The sequence below is a fragment of the Enoplosus armatus genome, chromosome 2 (genome assembly GCF_043641665.1).
Source record: "Enoplosus armatus isolate fEnoArm2 chromosome 2, fEnoArm2.hap1, whole genome shotgun sequence".
In the NCBI taxonomy this organism is placed as follows: domain Eukaryota; kingdom Metazoa; phylum Chordata; class Actinopteri; order Centrarchiformes; family Enoplosidae; genus Enoplosus; species Enoplosus armatus.
The window spans coordinates 2884015-2904852 of NC_092181.1; the positions used below are offsets into that span (position 1 = coordinate 2884015).

Below are 20838 nucleotides of genomic sequence, written 5' to 3' on the forward strand. Positions count from 1 at the left end.
TGTCTGTAGAGGTGGAAGATACTGGGCTTCAGTAGAGTCAGAAACTGATCTGAAGGAAGTACCAGGACAAGCAAACAGCAGCTGCAGTAGATGAACTGTCCACTCACCTCCAAAAAATAAGCAAAAACTTTCAAGCGGCTTCAGACTGAACATGAACTTGATGGAAAACAGGTCATCAATCTCTGATTTTTTGACTCAATAAAAACAGACGCCATAATACGTTTAATATATCCTTTATTTTTATTACACAAAATTTCAGTAAAAACTCTTATGAAGTAGAAAGACAAATTTCCCCGTCAGTAGTTTGCTCCATCTGTAGGGCCGTCCCCGACTATACTATCTCTTGTGTTGTCTAATGAACCAGTTGAACTGTTGAACATCTGTAAAACCACATGGTTGTTCTCCCGCACATTATTACCGTCACATACGATCTCTTCTCTCAGTTCAGTTTGTGATGAAAGACGTCTTGGTTAGGATTCTGTTAATGCCGGATGACGCGAACCTTTCCCGGTGAATAACTTATAAAAAGGTGAGAAACAATTCCTAAAAAACAAAACAACCGTCTTGGTCATCGACACTCCAAAACGTAATCCACATGTCAGGTCATTACATAAGGGGGTGGGGGGCCCTACGTTGCCCTCTCTCTGTCAGAGACCTCCACATCTCCTCGTCTGTTCGCTCCTACTGATTTAGAAAGAACGAGCCTGTGTTAACTGACTCTTAACTGTTGTCGGGTGACAGCGGGAGAAAGTTGACAGTATATAGTGTCAAAACTACAGAATAGACAGCAGTGTCTGTTACAAAGGCGTTAAGAAAGAAACAGAGCGGTGAGCAGGTGCACCGTGCACGTTGAGCCACCTCTGGCAGTGTTTTCAACTATTACTCTCTTTTTTTTCTTTTTCTTAAAAAAAAAAACCAAACAAAAAAAAAAAAAAAAAAAAAAACGAAGCTACATGATTATCTTCACAAAATAAAATCTCTTTGGCATAGAATACCCACCCAAAAGCGTAAACACACATACACACACACGCTCACATGCGCACGCACACACGCGCGCACACACACACACACACACTCTTTAAAAGGTTATCTAACAGAAACCTACAAGCATCGTCACTGTCAGAATTATAAATCAGCAAAAGTATGCTATAAAACAAAGTTGAGCCCTGTTAAGATTATGAGTCCCGTACTCAGTGATAATTGCATATATTACATCAGGCTGAGAGCAGAGGGAATAATCTCTACTGACGACTATATTCTCTTCGTCTTTGTCCCATTATGTCCCATATCAGCTCCTCTGCTGCCTTTCTTTCTCCTCTGGGTCTGTAAGAAGAGGAAAAAGTGTCATGATGAGAAAAAAAAAAAAGACCCCACAGAGCTGATTTCACAATATTTCTGCAGGATCACAAACTTTCAACTCTGCTTCTCACAGCTCAGCTCAGGTTATTAAGTTGTCGAAAAGAAAAGTTCGAACTGTTTATTTTTAACTTTCATTTCACAAGAGAATGTTTTTTGTTTGTTTTTGTCTGAGCTCTTCTCACTGGGCAGGAAAAAGGTGATGCCGCATACGTCACTTCACCGATCAGGACAACAGTGGAAGAAGCATTCCAGATCTGCATTGCTTTTGAATGGCATCAACATATATGATGAGACAAACATTTCTCTTGGCTTCCTATTAAGGTCAAAAGAAGTTCATTTTTTTCATTTCCATGTATGTGGATAACTCCTGGCCTTTAGTCTTAAAAGATATCATTCGATACGATGACGATAAAAGTGACAAATCTCTAGAACATGTTGTCAATTTACTTCTTCTATTGTGAAACGTCTTAATTCACAGTTCCCAACCTTCTTTCCATCTTTTATTGATTGAATGGAGCTCATTTCTTTTTTTTTAATATAATAACATATTTGAAGATAAAAATATTATTTTTTTGTTTTGCTTTATTATCTGCACATCTATTCTTATACATGTATTTATAAAATATATATATTTATTTATTTATATATTCATGCCTTTCATCTCATTCATATAGTTTCATCTATTCTTATATTTTGTTTTATAAATACTTTTATATTGTACTGTTGAAAATGTTATCAGCCCTCCTCTTGTATCTTGTATCATGTACTTTGTGTGTACAAATATGTGATTTGAAAAAAACTTTGGCCTCTTATTTAGTGATCAATATTTAAATGTTATCGAGAAAACTTTTCAGGGGATTTTGATTGGCTGAGGTAACGTCTGCATGTACTGACCTTTAAGTCAGTAATCGATGTTTTGTCTCTCGTAGACCATGCTGCCTGCGTAATCGTCATGCATCATATTTCCGTCCATGCCATCCAGGGGCATGTCAGTTGCAAACCCTCCGTAGCCTTGGTAACCAGCATCCAGCTCTGCAAGAGAGTACATTTGTTTTGTTTTTTACTTGTTACACACTGGAGCAACAGACTCTACGTCATTTAACTTTCTGTGTACTTCTTACAGCTGCTTTCATGATAGTGGCAACAGCAGTACAGTGTGGAAATCATTTAACATTTCAGGCACCTTTTTGGAACACAGTGATCGAAGAGAGAGAGAGGAGAAAGCTGATCCCTTTCCCCTTAGAGTCTCTCTGAGAGGAGACAGAAAATACCAAGGCCATACAAGGAGAAAAGCCAAGAGAAGGAAAGCACGGGAATTAAGAGAAAGATGAAAACACAAGATAAGGAAACGCCAGGAAGGAGATCGGCGGAGAGAAAAGCTTTTAGATGTGGCAATGAGGAACAGGTAGTGATGTAACAAGAGAAAAAGATTCAAGAATAAAACTAAGGAAAGAAAAAGTTGGGAAGATAATTCAATATCAATGCAAACTAAGCCTGAGCTGCGCCAGTCATCGAATAACCACTGGGTACCTTTTTTTAACTAGAAAAAACTATTTTCAGCGGGGAGGCAACCTGTTAGCAGAGTACAGCATTTTAACACAGCGGTCGCTCCCTGTGGTGGAGTGACCCAGAGCTGAGGAATGTGCTGCATGTGCACATTTCAGCCATAGTTACTCACCATCTGGATAGGGTCCCTCCATGGGGACACTGTTGTGGGCCTGCAGAGAGGTCACAAGAGGGCAAAGGTCAAATAAAGTCAACACTTTCATATAAAAAGCTTCTAAAGTATTAATAAAGATCCTATGATAAAGTTTCTTAAAAAACAATTGCTTCACAGAATGTACTCTACAGCTGTTTTACAGCATTACATAAAAGGTACCAAGATGAGTTAGATAAACACAGACAGTTGAAGGGAATAAAAAAACATGTCTATAAGGAATCGACTTTAATGTTCAGTTGTCACGTCCAGGCAGCAGAGGGCGCCAGACACTCACCATCTCCCAGGCAGCGGCATCGTGTTTGAACAGAGAGTGTGTGAGCTCCACAGACACTCGCTTCTTGTAGTCCAGGTTCTTGTCCTCGGAGATGCGGAAGAGCACGGCTGCAGCGTAAGTAGCTGAGGGGGAGAATCGGGACACATTCAGTGATGCAAAGACCTCCCACTCCTTTTAATAAAAATAATGTGTTACAGTGTGGGTGTACTGAGAGAGAAACAGATCCACATTTAAGTCTGGACTGCACGCGTAGTAAAGTTGTAAAGATGGAGACAGCAAAAACACAATCGTTTTAGTGCTAATTACTGCATGAGTGACTTGTAGGTATTTTTTCTTTTATAGAACTCACTGAGGCATTATGGCATTATTATTTACACTAGCATCAATTATTAAGCTTCAACAGCACAATGTGTGGAATTAACATACATCTCTGTGTGTGTTTGTGTCTAATTCGGCCATGGTGCATCCACATGTAAATGTAATATAAAACACATACTTTCAATTAGCTAAGCCTGTTGATTGAAGCAAGGAATGACAAAATTTAATAAAATAGCCATTTTAAACATTTTCCCTCATCGCAAATGGTGTGATGAGGAAAAAATAGAACGCAAATTGATTTTACTGAAAGAATAGTTTGATATGTAGGGAAACGCACTTCATCACTTCCTTGACGAGAGTTAGATGAGATGATCAATGCCCCTCTCATGTCTAAGAGTGGCGTCAATCAATCTAAACTCTTGGCAAGAAACAATACATCAGTAAGATGAATTACGTAATAGAAGAAGAAGTAACTATGTGTAGATTGTTTTAGCATCTTTCTCTGATACGAACAAAAAATTAATATCTGCAGATAAAGTTAGTTAAATGATCAATTTATCATTTATTTTAATATTTTATGCAGTCAAACAACCCATACATGTAGTTAAAACTCTATCATTGCACCGTATTTCATAATTGTATTCTTTAAATTTAGGCTTCAATATGTCATTCTGAAATGTGGCGGAGTTAAAATACAGAGTCTTACAAAATGGACATCGTCGCGTAGGGCGAAGTACCTGGAAACTGCACTTACAGTAAGTACAGCACTTGAGTAAATGGACTTTGTTACTTTCCACCTATGACTAAATGCTACATTACGGTAAGCTAATCACAGTGCATTATGTGGGTGTCCTACCGATGCCCTCGTTGTTGGAGTGCAGCAGCTCCATCAGCGGAGCAGACGCTCCCTCGCTGTCGATGACCTCAGCCGATGGCTTGTCCAGGGCCAGCTCACACAGGACACCCGCCGCCACACGCTTCACGTTGTCCACTGGAGAGTAAAGGAGCTGGGGAGGGGGAGGAAGAAAATGAGATTGAAAAAAAAAAAAACATACATAAGGAAGTTGATTATCAAGATAAGGAAGTGTGAGAGCTCCAGTTTCCGCCGTTACCTGAACTAACAGAGGGATGGTCTGCAGGTTGGCGATCTCTGCTCTGTTGATGGGATCTCTGGCCAGGATGTGCAGAGCTCCTGTGCAGCCCTCCACAATCTCCTCCATCCTCACTCCATCCTGAGGAGCAGGACATAAAAAGAATAAATGACACTGAAGGATACAGAAATCCATAAGTAATTCACAACTACTAATTTCCACAACCCTTCAAACCCACACACAGTTAGTCAGCAACATCCTTTCAAACTCGTGTACCTGGTACGTCTGCTGGGAGGATGAACCATGTTTCTGGGCGTCCTGGTGGGATTTGATCAGCAGGTTGACCAGACGGGGGATCGCTCCGGCGTCCCTCAGAGGGGCCTGGTTCTCTGGGCACAGGGCCAGGTTGCGGATCAGGCCAACCACAGCCTTCAGGCAGGGAGGAGAGACAAAGATACCGATCATGATGCTGCTCACTGTTATTGGTCAGCAAGTAAAACAAGGCCGACAAACCACTTCAAGCTTTTCCATTAGGAATATGAATTGATACGTTTCTCCCTAAAGTGTGGTCTTGTAAAACATACTGTTCCTGCTGTCATGTTCATTTCATGCTCTTTCAGGCTGACTGAGACTCTGGCTGTATGCCGGGTCTGCCATCCCATCTGTCCATCTGTCTAGTTCTCCCCATTTTCTCCAGTCTTTCTCTTTGGACCAAACCCATTAACTCCTCAATTGTTTGTTTACAGTCCTTAACTTATGTTCCCTCAAACACATGCTTTCCTGTCTGAAGTCCTTTCCACCATCTCAGTGAGACAACACTCATTTCCTCTATTGGCTCAAATAAGGGTCAGTAAGATTTTGAAGATTTTTTCACCCTAACCTTGTAAACCAGTGAAAAAAACCTGCATGAAAAATTAAGTTAATTATTACATGATTTCTGAACATCATTTCACAAGCTTAAAATCTTATTTGAGCCAATACCACCCCTCCCTCCCTTCCCTCTACCTTGATGACGGGCCAGTAGTAGGGCTGGTTGAGCAGCTTGACGATGGCGGGGATGCCGTAGTGGTTCCTCACAGCATTCTGCGCCAGCTCGGCCTGTTGGTGGCGTGAAGTCAGGTGGCGCAGAGCGCAAACGGCCGGCTCAGTCACATCCTCCTTCTCACTGGCACGCAATATGGCGTGGATCAGCGCCTCCACGCCGTTGCTCTGGGTGACCAGAGATTTGTTGTGGGCATTGTTGCACGTGAGGTTTGACAGGATGCCGGTGGCGCAAGTGAGCATGTTGAGGTCGTCTGAACTAAGCAGGCCAACCAGCACCTGCAACAGGCTGTCCATACCCTCCTGGAAAAAGGAAGAGAACAATGTCACAAAGTTCCTCATGTGCCGAATTATTAGAAATAAAAGAGGAGAAGAAAAAAGTGAAAGCGGGTGTGGACACGGACCTGCTTGGTGGCTGCGTCGGACAGATTCCTGAGCGTCCACAGACAGTTCTGCATCAGACGCTGGCTGGAACCTGTGAGGTGTTTACCCAGAGCCTGCATCCCACCTGCAGGGAACAGAGAAGTTAAATCACTCCGCTCTCAGCAACATCACATTAAGTGTGCTGTCATGTAGCTATGTGGTTGACAAGAAGCCATTAACCACAGTTCAGATAACAAAATGTTGACACACCTGCATGACTACCTTGTACACACAGGTGTGTGCTCACACAGAATACATATATTACATACCGGCCTCTACAATGGCTGGTTTGTTGCTGGGGCACACAGAGAGGACTTTTAGCACACGGCTTGTGGTCCACAGCAGCTTCTCATAGCTGTAGTTTCTCATGATGTGAACTAGACCCTCGGGACCCCCGTTGGCAAGGATGATCAGCTGTGAGAGAGAGGGACTGTCTGAGTATACAAAGTGCAGGTGAAGTGAAAATAACTTCTTTAAAGAAACTTTGTAAAGAAAACCCTCACGGTTTAAAAGTCTTATAAAGCCGTGACCTGTCCAGGCAGATTAACACCAGTTAACCACACCTATACCCTCAGTGAGCCAGCACCTGAACAACTCTGTTCACATGCCACACCCAAAACAAAACACATGCACACACAAGCTTAACAACTTCAACAGTGTCAAATTACAATACTTGGCTGGTATGAAGTGTACACACACACACACACACACCTTGCTCTCCTGGTTGCCATAAGACAGCAGCTGCAGACAGTCCGTGGTGATGGCCAGGAACTTGGGGTTGCTCTTCTTCAGCAGGGGAACCATCTTCTGCAGGCCGTCGGCCAGACGAACAGCCATCTTGGCTCCTTCCTGGTGCAGCAGCAGGTTGTGGAGTGTGGTGATGGCATAGAAGAGCACAGACTCCATGGGAGAGCTAAGGGAGAGTAACAAATGGGTTAAGTGTGTATTAAAAAAAAAGGCCATACGTTAAAGGAAAATTCCACCATTGGATGTGCTCACGATTCGATGAACAACCCAACGAAACAACAAAATGGGCCTTGAAATGCAACCAACATTGCCAAAAGCTCTTTTCTAAAACTATTTCAGTGTTTTAGGGTGGATTTTCCCCTTCATACCTACACTACATTACATTTTCCCAACATATTTAAGCAACTAAGACAACAACAATTGACTGCAGTCAAATAAGTTCTTCAATGCGTGATCTCTCTTCCTCTGCGAAGTACCTGAGCATGCGGACCAAAGCAGGGATGCCTCCAGACTTGAAGATGGAGAGCAGGCCCTCTCTCTGGTGGGACAGGTTGTGGAGGATGCTGGCTGTGGCCCGAGCTGTCTCCATGTCGCTTGTGTTCTGCATCGCCCGCACAACCGCTGCCACCATCTGGGGGGACTGCATCAGCGCACGCCGCGACGCCTCCTTGCGTGTCAGCTGGTTGACAATCTGTGCAGCCTTGCTGACCACCACCTGATGAGAAACGAGAGGGGAAAGGTTAATACATTTTTACTGGTGGGAATAATACATACACCTGGAAGTGACTCTGCCTGGTTTCAATGCTACTTCTATTATCATAGAGGATGATATTCAAGATTTTCAAGTTCAAGATGACAGCTTCAAATTTGTCTGACCAACTGTTCAAAACCCCAAAATATTCAATGTACAATGACATAAATATAGAGAAAAGCAGCAAATTCAAGAAGCGGGAACCTTTCATGACTTTTAATGAATTATCAAAATTGCTGTTGATTGAAGGAATAGTTTTGGGGAAATATGTTTATTTGGTTTATTGGTTTATTGAGAGTTAGATGATCGATATCACTCTTGTGTCTGTATGAAGCTACAGCCAGCAGCCGGTTAGCTTAGCTTAGCTTTGCTAGCACACAGCCAGCAAATAACCCCTCCTGTAAAAGCACAATGTGTCAGTTTTACACTTCAGTTTTTGTACGGAGTAAGCAAATGAGATATATAGTGCTATTTAGTGAGCTTTAGAGGTGCTGGTAGGCGGTTATCTTCGGACAGAGCCAAGCTTGCTGTTTCCTCTTGTTTCAAGTCTAAGCTAACTGTCTGCTGGCTGTAAATGTTGAATTATTATATTTGATTTTCTGTCAATTGACTGATCAATTAATTCACTAATCATTTCAACACTAAATTCCTGTATACATACTGTATACAGGACTTAATGTTTAGAAGATACTGTGAGTTAATTTAGTTTCAAGAAAGATATCAGGTTGGTTCATCATTAAGTGCAACAGTAATAAATTCAACTCAATATAATTATCTCATAAGATCCTTAATGATGTATCCATTAACAGCATGTTTTACTAAAATACTGTACTAATCAGACTGTGTGTGTGTGTGTGTGTGTGTGTGTGTGTGTGTGTGTGTGTGTGTGTGTGTGTGTGTGTGTGTGTGTGTATGCAGGCATGCGTTTATCACCTGGTCTTCATCGTTGAGCAGTTTGGTGAGCTCAGGCACGGCGCGTGTGGCCAGCTCGGCGTCGTCCTGGTAGTTGATCAGATGGACGATGGCTGTCTTGAGCATCTGGGAGGGCTCGGCCAGCCGCTGGACGTTGGTCATCTGGGACGGGTCCGTCTGAGTTGACAAGATGGTGGTGCCTCCCTCCAACGTCTCCGGGAACATCGCAGCTCGCACCCGCTGGGCTCTGGTCATAGCGTACTGGGTGTCCAAGCCTACCGAGAAGTGAGATGATGACAATGATGATGATACCACAGGCCACGTGTGATTAAGGCAAAAGATAAAGTATATGCATTTTGGCCCAATTTGCCCTCACTTGTGGTCTTACCAGGCTCTTCCCTTGTGACAGTGGTGGTGGTCATGGTGTAGTGCTTGGAGGAGGTGTAGTCGCCGTCGTCATCTCTGACTGTGGTGGCTCCAGACTGGATGCCTGAGTCTATGCCATACATTGTCTGCTGCCAGTCTGCCACCTTCATCCTGCCACTGTCAGACTCACTCACTGCCAAGCACAAAGAGAAGAATTGTGGGATGTTAGAGGTGTCAGACCCAAGTCATTTATTAACAAGTTTGATAAACATGGAGTGACGGTCTTGAGGATATTTATATTGTGCCTTGTCATTATTTTTCATTCAAATATTTACCAACTTTTAGATTTTTTTTCTGTGTTTTGCCTCCATTGTTCTCCTCAGTGGACCAGTGTTTTACTTTTATGCCACATAAAAGGAACCCTTTTACAGAAGTAACCTTTAGTTATCACTTGTATTAAGGAAGTGACCTCAATAAAAAAACATGAAAACAATAGATGGAAGTAGGAAAGGTCATGATCAAAATGTTCAGAGGTCTCCTTTAAAAGTTGTGCAGAATGAGTGAAAAAGTGAACATAAAAATGCACAAGCTAAATATAAAAATTCACATAAACTCTCTATATTATCATAGAGAATGTAAGTACATAAAATACATAAAAATGTTTAAAAGCAAGATCTGAATTGTGAAGTACTTACCATGCATTTCCATCCTTGCCTCCCGTTATCAAAACAACGATGGAGCGAACCTAAAACACAAAGAAAGCCCAAGTCAACATTTCTTCAGCTATAATGATGGTGATAAACTTCCCTGCACGCCTGCCTCTTTTCATGAATTAATAAATATTCCAGCAAGGTCTCTACTCCCTTATACAGGACTGTCATTCAGTTTTTATATGCCACCGGAGTATGACAGCTCACAAGATGACCCCCCCCCCCCCCCCCCATGCACCCTGACCTGAAAATGACAACACAGAGCAGCAGCGGCGGCTCATGGGGGAGGAAGGGTGAAGTGGGCGGAGAGACAGCTACAAGTCAGGAATGCTAGCCAGCCCAAGTGACCTTTCACCTCGGGCCTCCGCCCATACAGCCGTGGGAGCAGCCTGCTGCTGACGCATGGCAATCAGGAACCTGCTCGTCAGGTTTCGACTCCACTGGGTGTGTGAGTGTGTGTGGGTGTGTGTGTGTGTGTGTGTGTACAGACAGTAAGCCTACTCCTCGTCACACACAAGCCTAAATGTCTAAGAAAATGCCTGCATCTTCACTGTTGGACTTATTTCAAATACTACAACATACTGCGTTTAACATTTACTTGCCTTCTGGGTCTCATTAAATAGGGTTCCAGTAATCTGACATCCTGAGGCATCTTGTGTACTGTATTTTTATTTTAACAGTGCTCCAGATTGAGTAACTGCCATGCTTACTTGTTGGTGCAAGTTTGTTCTACACCTCCTACATTATCTAACTATCATTCTTCTTGCTACCTTTACTCAGGTATTCAATCCTCACATCTTACTGTATCTCATCGTAAAATAATAATTTTTACACACTGATTTTTCATGTACCATTAAATGCTTGCACCTCCGAGTAAAAATGTCAAAAGTGGGTTGTGCATGTGAATCCCAGAAATTCTAAATTTGTTCATGAGGATGAAGCAAAAGCTGTCCCTGTCAGAACAATAATATGGGACTATATCTCAAACATTAAATCTAACATTCATGAAATGAATGTGATGTTGCTGCATTTCCCAGATTTCCTTTGCACGCAAGATCCTCATTTTAATCTAATTTGTAACCTTAAAATGAAGACTAAAATATTGACAGTCCTTGTAGACTTCCTTGTTATGCGGCTCCACAGACCCAAAACAACCTCTCACTGTCACAACATGCCTGGATGTTTTCTATCTCCATGTTTCTGCAGCCTGAATGTCACCCACCACAGAAATCCTCTTTATCACAGAAAAAAATCTGCATCCATAATATCTGCCTGCCACTGCATGTGACATATGGCCGATACAGTACAATGCATTCACTGTGCTGTTTGCAAGTGTTTTCAGATGTCTGACTGTTACTGACAAGGTTCTTTGCTGAGCACATTGCAGGGTTGCATTGTGCTTTTGTGTGTACTGTACATGTAAGAGAGTATGTTAGCCGATTTCTGCCGGCACTGCAGGTACAGGGGGGGGGGGGCTCTACACACGGCAAAGTCAACAAACAGAGGCTTCAACAAATGGAAAAAAGGAAAAATCTTGCCATCCTTGAAGCTCTTTTGTATGACAGCTGGTTATATCTAGATTTTGTGCAATAAGCAGCTATGCTTATCTTCTGTCATGACTACTAATAAAACAAGCCTGGGCTAGAAGTCACACTGTCAAGCTGCTGTGTTGGCACAAAACGAGCTATAAACCCCTAAATTACCACCTGTACCTGTGCTTACATTCAACTTCACGAAAAACAAATTCATACTAGCACAACTTAGCAATGTAGCGAGTGCTGTAATCAGAGATGATCTATGATTTTGAAGGAAAGGGATTTGTACAAAGATGAACTGCTCTGTCTGTCGCTCTGCGTCACACTGGAGCTGCTCACGACGTATTAGAAAAAGCACCACTCCCTCATCTTTCTGCCCCCTGGCTTTGCATAAAGATGTGTCGTGTTGTGTTTCAGTCCCTCAGCAGACCTATCCCACTTTTTCCCCCAGGCATCATGCTGTGTGTGTGTGTGTGTGTGTATATCATTGTAGCTTCTGCAGGGGGGTGGGGTGTTTTCCATTAGCTTGTATGAAGAAGAGACAAAATGTGTGTACTGCATGTTCCTCATTAGTTTGTGTCTGTCCTCAGTTTTCTCTCTGTGGCACTTTCATGGACTAGCAACTCACTTGCAAGTCCCCACATATTTTGTTCGGGCCTGCATGTGTTATTTACGGTGTTCAAGATGCGTTCATACTGATGTTTTTGTAAAAGGTCCCAACACGTCCTTTTTTAACTCACTTTCACCTTCTCAGTGAGCAGCAGCTCAGCGAGTTTCAGCTGTAGTCAGTCTGGCACGAAATCCTGCAGGACCAGGCCCCGGAGGACTGTCTGTGCTTGCAGCTACATGCTACTGACTCATAAGAGCACAGACAGAAACTATGCTTACATTCGCTGTGTATTCCTGCCTTTCTAACGTAAGGTGTGACACAAGCATGAGGGCTTGTATGTCAAGATGGTAAGCGACTGCTGGCTATCTATCCATTGATCAATATGGATCAATAAGTAAGAATAAATTTACATAAATCGGACACACTTCAGCTTAAGTTCTGTATATTCCAAAGGCAAAAATTTACAAAAGGAACTACAAAATCCCACGTGACTTTTTGTTTTAAGCCGAACTACAGCATGTACACCGTGTCCTCACAGAACTTTCCTGTTCTCTGTAAATCAGGGACCGTGTTTGTGTAGTCTTTGTTTTCCTGGGCGAGGCAGCGGGTTCAGCCAACTGTTGCAATGCTGTGACACGCCCCGCATATCGCCTAGGTAACCGAAACTCTGCTCTGCCACTGTACTGTGGGCTTTTTTTATCTGCTGACCCATCTGATGTCTGAAGCTATGCTCACTTGTTTGCTGATAAGTGTCGTTGCCTCTTGGGTTTTCTCATAATTTCTTTCGTTTTTTTCCTTCCACACAATGGAAGCGACTGTAGTCCAAGCCAAGAGTAAGTAAAAGCAGTACTAAGTAAAAACTAAAGCGAAACAAAAGAATCCCATAAAACTTTTCTTTTTATACATTATGCTGATAAACTGAGCAGCGAGGCTTATCTGCTGATCCCTCCCATGTTGTTCAGTGCTGACTAAAAGTTGGTTGTTTCTTTTTCCTCTGACTGGACTTTGCTCTCTTCCAGTTAATGAGTGATGCATCCTTTCACTGTAACTTGCTCTACCATTGTCATGACACCATCATCCATCCACCCGCACGAGCGCACAGTAACATGTAAGCCACCCCTTTTTAAATCAGAAAAAACACACATCTCACACCCTTCACCTCCCACTATATTTGTTAAGCAACAGCCTCTGTGGATGACTTCAGGGGGCTTCTTCCACAAAAAAAAAAAAAAAATCCCCTGCAGTATAAAACCAGGAATGCGGATCAGTGAAAGCTGCCAGTGAACAAGTTGCAACAGAAAAAGCAGAGGCGAGTACTGTTCAGCACCAGATGCTGAAACGCTGGTGTGACATTCCACGCTCACGTAGCATATTCACTCTGTCCTGTGTCTGCGCGTAAATCTTGTGCTGAAAAAAGTGCACACATTTCATATCACATAAATCTTCACTGACTCACTCTCATTACTGAAACTAGCAGATACTACTGGACTGTGACAATGGACGAGCATCTCCTCTCTCAGTCATGAGAACAGGTTCACATGACACCTCCCCAGCAGTGACAGGCTCTAAACAAGGGTGTGGCAGCAGAGAGTGGGTGTATGAGTGAACTGGGTGAGGCTGAATACACCTAATGGCTGGAGGGGCTAAACTGTAGATGTGATGCTTTATTCTCAGTAAATCCTCCAGATAATTAATAACTTATGCAGTTACAAACTCAGTATAGATGTGAAAAACATTCCAGCAGGCTAGATTTTGACTTTGCTGGCCTAAGCTCCTCTTTGTATCACAGCAGGAATGAATCGGGTCAGGGAAGAGGCCCAGGGGGCTGGAGATGTACTCTGGTCGTACTCCAGAGAGGCTCCTAACATACATGACAGAGTTTGCAGTGATTTGTTATTTAGCCTCATGCCTTTTTGGCAGGCGGGGATGTAAATAACATGTCACCAGACCTTTGCTGCTCTGCTAGGCTTTTACAGGCCTGCTTGAGAATATTGGACTTGTATCAAGTGTAAAAGCATAGAAATATGCTTATTTGAATTATTGCCATAAGTTAGATGAGAAGACTGATACCACTCTCGCGTCGTTTTTATGCTAAGCTAAGCTAGCTGTCACCTGGTGGTAGCTTCATATTCAGCGTACAAACATGAGTGGTAACAATCTTCTCATCTAAGCTTTTGTAAGAAAGCGAATAAGGGTCTTTCCTAAAATGCCGAACTTTCCTTTAACTCAATTCTTAAAAAAAGAAAATCTTTTGTTTATGTTAACTGCACATTCTCATGGCTGTCTGAACATTACGGCTTTGTTGTAGAAACCTAACCTCATCTGGGGGTCTGTGATTTCTAACAGGCTTGCTAATGTCATGTTTAGGCTGACATGCAAATAAAGCAGATTATGTTCCCACACATCTGTAAAGCTTCCTGCACCATCTGCACAGACCAACTATTCAACATATAGGCTGCCCTCACACACACGCACACACACTCTGTCACATATATGTCCCCTGACATGCAACACACACTCCTCTTACCATAAACAGTTTCTTTAACATAACACCCTGCAATCACACAGCTCAATCCTCCTGACACAGTAAATGGCCACGAGCAGCCAGCTGAGCCTCCAGAGCAGACAGGGTGCAGCTGACATTGTGCTCTCTGCATCTCTTCTCCACAGAGTCGGGGTTCAGCCGTCCCAATGGGAGACAGCTTAACACCCCCACCAACCTTCCTGGTCCCCAAACCACACATCCCTTATCCCCCACTCGTCCAACAATAGCTGTTATGGCACTGTAATGGAGGCAGCAGGGGCTAACTGGGGGATAGCTGTTTGTTATAAATCAATAAGAGAGGATGTGAAGTGGTGCACAGCTAATGGATTTATTGTGGTGGGTGACAGGAAGTGGTGGTCAACATTATCTGACTCACCAACACTGCTGGGCTGTCTGGTCAGAGAGGGGAAGTTCATTAGGAGAAGCTGTACTCTCACAACTGTTCCCACATACCGACGACGCGAAACTACAGTGACAAACAACTGTAGGCTGTGTCACGTCATGCTCTAAGTTTAGGAAGAAGAACACAGCTTGAAGTCCACATTTTGTAATAGCATTCACTCTTTGAGAGAGAGCAATTGTCAATTGACTGTAACAGGCAGTTGATGAAATCCAGACCATAGCAACGCAGGCATGCCAAGAGCCCACAGAGAAAGAACAGACAATGAGATACTGCTGGTGTGCACTTGAGCAACACGCAAACTGAATTTGTCTAAACGTGGCAGAGATACAGCAGAGCGTGCTGCCCTTCCTTTGCCTGATCTGGACACATTCCCAACAACACAGTCGACCACAGTCAGCACGCCAATGAATAAAATAAGCAGCAGAATGGATAATGGCCCTAGATCTGTCAGTTGATTCACTGGAGCTACTTTAATGAGTCAAGCCAGTGGATGCAGCATAGTGGCTGTAAACTGGTGTGTAGTTGTTTACTCCCTGTGGGATCTCGCTGTGAATCAAAGGAAATGTGAGCTGTCTCGGAGGAGGTGCCCGAGAGCAGAGCAGGATCAGATTACACGACGCTGATAAAGAAGGAGGGAACGAGTAAAAAGGGGTGTACCCTGTGTGGCAATAAACCCTCATTTGCAAAGCAACAAAGTTCACGAAATGGTCCATCACATATCAGACACCGTGGGAGGAACAGACGTCCAAAGATTGTCTTCCATATCAGCAGAACAACACACCATAAAGATGTGGAAGTCAAATGGCTGGATTTCATTTTACTTTTTAAAAAATTAAATCCAATATTTGAACATTTGATGACTACTTGGTTTTGGGGTGAAGAAAGTGTTTTTAGGACAATGATTTTGTCTTTGGGCCTACAGCAAGTAGGATGTGCCCCTCTCTCCATGTTGTTTGGTTGACGGTAGGAAGGAAGAGGATGAACTAAGTCTCTGATACAGCACAGAGAGCCTCTGTGTTACTTTGTTTGGGGTAGAGAGGAAAAGAGTAGCCGCATTGTCCCATTGACTGCCGTCAGAGTGAAAAGGAAACCGGGTCTCAAGTGTCCCCACTGGATGCAACCAAAAAGGCTGACGCACATCAAGATGGCTCTGTGTGTTCACTGGCCAAGTTTGGTGGCCAACACTGCATCCAAAGCCCTGTTTAAAAGGCCTGACAGGGAGTTATTTCTTGAACTGCCACAGCTACGCATCGGTGTGCGGCTGTGCACTGAGGCGATGTGACAGATGATTAATTTTTCAGGGAGATTAGAGGCACGAGGGAGGTGCTTTGGAGAGCAGGGCAAAAGTCTGAAGGGACCCAGAAGAATGGAGCGCTCCTTTCTAACCAGTTGAAGTTTACAGTTTGTTTTTCTTCAGGAAAGCCACAACAAAAAAATAAAGGAAAAACATAAAATCTAAATATTTGAAGAGTAAAAGCGAGCATATTAAAAATTGAGTGACTTACTCTGACAACAGTCATGCCATTTGATTAATGTACTGCTGTTGTCCAATAATAAGCTCCAAAATGTCAACTTTAAAAAAAAGGAACAAAGAAGAAATGAAAAAGGAAGAATAAAAGCCTTGATTGTCTAAATGCATTTCTCAGTTTATCCAGCGTTTTGTGAAGTATTCACAGGCTCCAGGGTTGCTCAACTTTCTCAACCCATGAGAGCATGAAATCCTTCAAAAGCACTGAAACAGAAAACAACCAAAACCAGAGTTATGAGATTTCCACTCAACAGTGACGATATGCAAAATTAACTTCCTTGTGAGATGTTGCCGTTCTTCATGTTGTGCATCTAACAAGTCAAGCTTCCCCTGGTGATTTGTGTTGTGTTCCAACCACACCCTTGCTGTCCTCGCTTTTCTCAATCTCTCATAGAAGTGTAATTAAGGGACAAGGAGGAGGAGGAGGAGGAGAAAAACAGACACCACAGGACTCATCAGAGTCACTATGCTGAGAAGCACAACTCAGCCAAATCATCCAACTGTGAAAACTTTATCTTTTGAGTCAGTGCTGGAATCTAGTTCACTCCCTCTCTGCTTGGATACGCCGTCAGTAATGAAAAAATTATCAATGGTAATGTATTCATGAGGAAAACAGTAGGATTCAGCTATTTCCAGCATGCTGTTAAACGGGTGCATGGGTGTTTTGGGCAGAGCTTTGATAGGAGCTGACTTGAAATGATCAACCTGGCAGACATATATACAGCTTTTAAGAGGAAGTGATGGGAAGAAACAGCCATTAGGCCTTTGACATTTTAAGTAAGGGACATTTCTTGTCCTCTTTTGATCCAACCAAGAGAACTGTTGCGGGTAAATAATTAATTTCAGTGACTGTCATGGGTAGGGTTCAGCTGGGCAGTGCCAGCTGTACTTGCTCAGCATTATACCACTGCGCTCCACTGGAAGCTTCTGATGAGATCTTTTGTCAGTGACAGCAGAAGTCTGTTACATGTATGGATGTTTTCGGACGATCCTGCCAATTACTTAATTACTGTATTCATCCTAAACAAAGAGACTCAAAAATCTTTGGTTTGATTTAATTAACCCCTTCCCCCCTAAATATCTAGTGTTTAGTTGCACCTGCCTGCTTTACCCAATGAAAAGTAACCTTCTTGCAGTGAGGTTTTTTGGTCAGAGATAATTATAATAATGATAATAATAATATTGGAGCACTGGGTGTTGACTTCTATCGTAGCTGAAGGGAAACTTTATCTCTCTGTGTCCCTTTCTCCATGGGAACAGTGAAACACAGAGGCAGGGTGATATGCAAACACAGAGCAGGTCACGCGACGTGTGCGCTGAGTGGCTGTAACTGAGCCCCTGGAAAGTACTCAGTAAGGCACCACTGAGCAGAGACAGAGGCGAGGTAAAACAGGGCATCCACAGAAAAAGAAATCCTTCAAGCTAAACAAAGAGGTTAGGATATATGCCATACACTAATCCCCTTTACAAAGTGTAGACCTATTTATAAACTGAAGGATCTCCTGGCCCCTTGCTCTGCTAATGTAGGACAGTATCACGGAATTAAGCAGGAGGGGGGGAGATTATCACCGTGCCACCACAGCTGTAGCTGCGAAATCTACAGTAAGTCACCCCCCCTCACCCCCCACCGCCGTCCCACCGCCCGTCCGCCCCCTTCCCCGAGGGCAGACATGAACAGCTTTCCAACCAGGGTGCTGTCTGCTGCTGCACTACTTGATGACACAGACCCGGGGCAAGCTCGGTGGAGGCCTGGCTGGCAGAAAGTATTGGCACCCTGTCCTATTCAACCTGACACACATTCAACTGCCTCAGCTGGACGCATTAGTCTAGAAACAAGTTGGATGCCACAAACTTGTTTGGCGCTGGTCTCGGTGCTTTGTGATGGTGACTCTTGCCGATAATGATAATAAAGAGGACAATAAGTAACGTGATTTAGTGTCCAAGAGACGGAGGCTCAGTTTTGAAGAAAAGCTGTTTAACTTCTAATTCCAATGTGACCCATGTGAAATTTGACTTAAACAGATATTGAAGTCGGCAGCAGAGGACACTGCAAATGACTTGATCGGATAAGAAAAAAAGCGGATGAGATAAAAGTCATTTAAAATGGATGCTGATTTCAGTGGATTTACTCATGAAATCTAATGAAAGAAATTTGTGCTCCTGCCGTCACTAAGCAGGATTGAACTGCTGTCCTGTCAAGTCTGGAGCATCTGCAAAGTAAGGTAGTGACATCATGGAAGATTTGGCAACACCTGGAGACATCACTGCTGGCATGGGAAGCTGTGTGGGAGTGGATGGGAGCTATAGCAACACCCAGGCATTTTAGGGTTATGATTCATTCTTCACTGTCATACATTACAGATGTGTGTGAACAAGAACTTACTCCCCCATGCACAATTAGCTCATTCTATTATTTACTGTTGTTCGAGCTCACATATTTAAATTCAGGGCTACAACTAATGATTATTTTCCATTATCAATGAATCTGCCAATTAACTTCTTGATTAATATGAAAAGTGTGTTGGTGGCATCTTCAAATTGCTTGTTTTGTCCCAACCAACAGCTAAAAAAAAATTATAATTAAATTATAAAATCATAGAGGACTAAGAAAAACAGAAAACTTTATATTTAGTACTCAAAATTACTTAAATGATTAATCGATTATAAAAACAGCTGCCGATTAATTTTCAGTGCCCCAGTTCTACTTCTAAGTTTATATCTATGAGTTAGCGGGACAATAAATGCGTTGTTGTTGTTGTTGTTGTTGTTGTTGTCTTGCCAACATATTAAGTGTCCATAAAGTTTTATGTGAAAGATTACCACTCCGATACAAATTCTATGAGCTCTTAATTTTCTGATTTTAATTGAAAGAAAAGGAAAAATGTTAATAGCCTCTTTCTCTTCACCTGCCTCTCTCGCACGCGGACACACATCATACACGCGCGCGCACATACTCGGACACCACTAATGACACTGTGGGACTCTATTGACAAGTGACGTCAAGCTGAAGGATCGATACTGGGGCCAAAAACGTCGTTCTGGTTTGGCAGAAAAGAGCTCTGTGACACTTCGGACAGTAAAAACTATCGAGTAAAAGTAAAAGTTAAAAAAAAAAAAGCGAACTTTTGGGGGCCGGAGAGAGAGCTCGCGCATTACTCCGAAACAGCAGGCAGTGGTGGCCAGTTTGAGGCATGCGGAAATGAAGTCCAAATACAAGGCTGGGTTTGCACCCAGGTAAGCAAAAGATGAAAAACGTGAGCAAACATTATCCCACCCAAACACACACACACACACACACACACACACACACACACACACACTTATAGAGAAAGCACCACCCGCAAAAAGAAGGAAAAGGCATGTACGTCGGAGACAAAGACGCTGTGAGCAGTTTGAAAAGTGTCGGCGGAAGTAAACATACATTCAGTGAATCTTACCTGTCGAAACACACGGAAACACTCGGTTTTGTATTATTCCAGGTCAGCGTTGTTTTCTTCGGGACGGTCACGGGACACTTGTCTGTATTCCCCTTCACTTCTCTTCACTTCTCTCCGCTCTGTCCGCTGCTGCTGCTGCTGCTGCTGCTGGTGGCGGCCGACGGTCCTCTGAACAGAAATGAGTAAAAGAAGCGTCACCTCGGCTCAGACTCCGCCTTCCTCGCCCCCGACCCCACCCTGCCGCAGCTCGACACACTGCCGGGAGAGGCGTTACACTTTTATTGTTAGGAGCTGTGGTCAATCAAATAAACACAACATTTAAACTGCCACATCGCTGACTGTAATGTTAGACTCTTTTATTTAACTTATTATCACAGCAAAACTTTACAGGCCCGTGCTTTACATTCATCTGATGATAATACAACAAGAGTTTACATACATCACATGATAATGGTAAACTATATAGGCTACAGTTAGCCCATACCACATAATGTATGATACATTATCACACAGTACTGTGAGAGCAAAGTACAACGCTCACTGCAGACAGATGAGCTGTTAGAGCTTCAGGTACATTACAGTAGATAATACAGCACAGTGTTGCGATGACTTTTGAGTGGCTCAAGCATGCTGATATTACTATTATGTGTGTGTTTTCGTTATGTTTCTCATCTCAGAGAGACTACGACGACGACGCCGCGTGCTAACAACCGTCCCGCTCACCTGCGTGACGGCTGACCACACCTTGATTACATCACGAAACCAGACGACGAAATGAGTCACTGCAGCCGGGAAGCAACACGCTGTCTGAGGGGCAGCTCGCAGAGAAACAGTGCTTCCTTCAGAGGTGCTGGTGGGGAGGGAGGGAGACATTTATCACGTGGACGTTTTTAAATCTTTGTGTTACATATAATAGTTCTGGTCAAAGATCTCATGATTTACAGATGCTTCTGTAAAACTGGATTGTGAAATCAGTAAAATGATAAAAAAAATATATAAGTGATCTGCTGATTACAATTGGTCGTAAATCAAAATGCCCAAATGCCTTGTTTTGTCCAATCAGCTGTC

The 20838-nt window shown here is 43.1% G+C and overlaps 1 protein-coding gene across 1 annotated transcript; it reads right to left on the reverse strand.

Moving 5' to 3' along the window:
• Positions 1-217: 217 nt before the first annotated feature.
• LOC139291084 (junction plakoglobin-like) lies at positions 218-19923 on the reverse strand. Its single transcript, XM_070913002.1, has 16 exons — positions 19771-19923; positions 9698-9747; positions 9025-9195; positions 8658-8911; positions 7450-7688; positions 6938-7139; positions 6496-6640; positions 6208-6311; positions 5768-6106; positions 5039-5191; positions 4784-4903; positions 4528-4678; positions 3354-3475; positions 3038-3077; positions 2254-2391; positions 218-1323 (listed from the first exon to the last, which is right to left on the reverse strand). The coding sequence occupies exons 2-15, from the start codon at positions 9708-9710 to the stop codon at positions 2261-2263; spliced, it is 2184 nt and encodes a 727-aa protein (XP_070769103.1). The 5' UTR covers positions 9711-9747; positions 19771-19923; the 3' UTR covers positions 218-1323; positions 2254-2260.
• Between the last annotated feature and the right edge of the window lie 915 nt (positions 19924-20838).

Excerpts from the sequence above, each read along its gene's own strand:
- LOC139291084 (XM_070913002.1), bottom strand. Across the intron at positions 6,641-6,937 it reads ATGGCAACCAGGAGAGCAAG|CTGATCATCCTTGCCAACGG; the intron begins GTGTGTGTGTGT and ends TCTCTCTCACAG. Across the intron at positions 3,078-3,353 it reads ATGCCGCTGCCTGGGAGATG|GCCCACAACAGTGTCCCCAT; the intron begins GTGAGTGTCTGG and ends ACCTCTCTGCAG.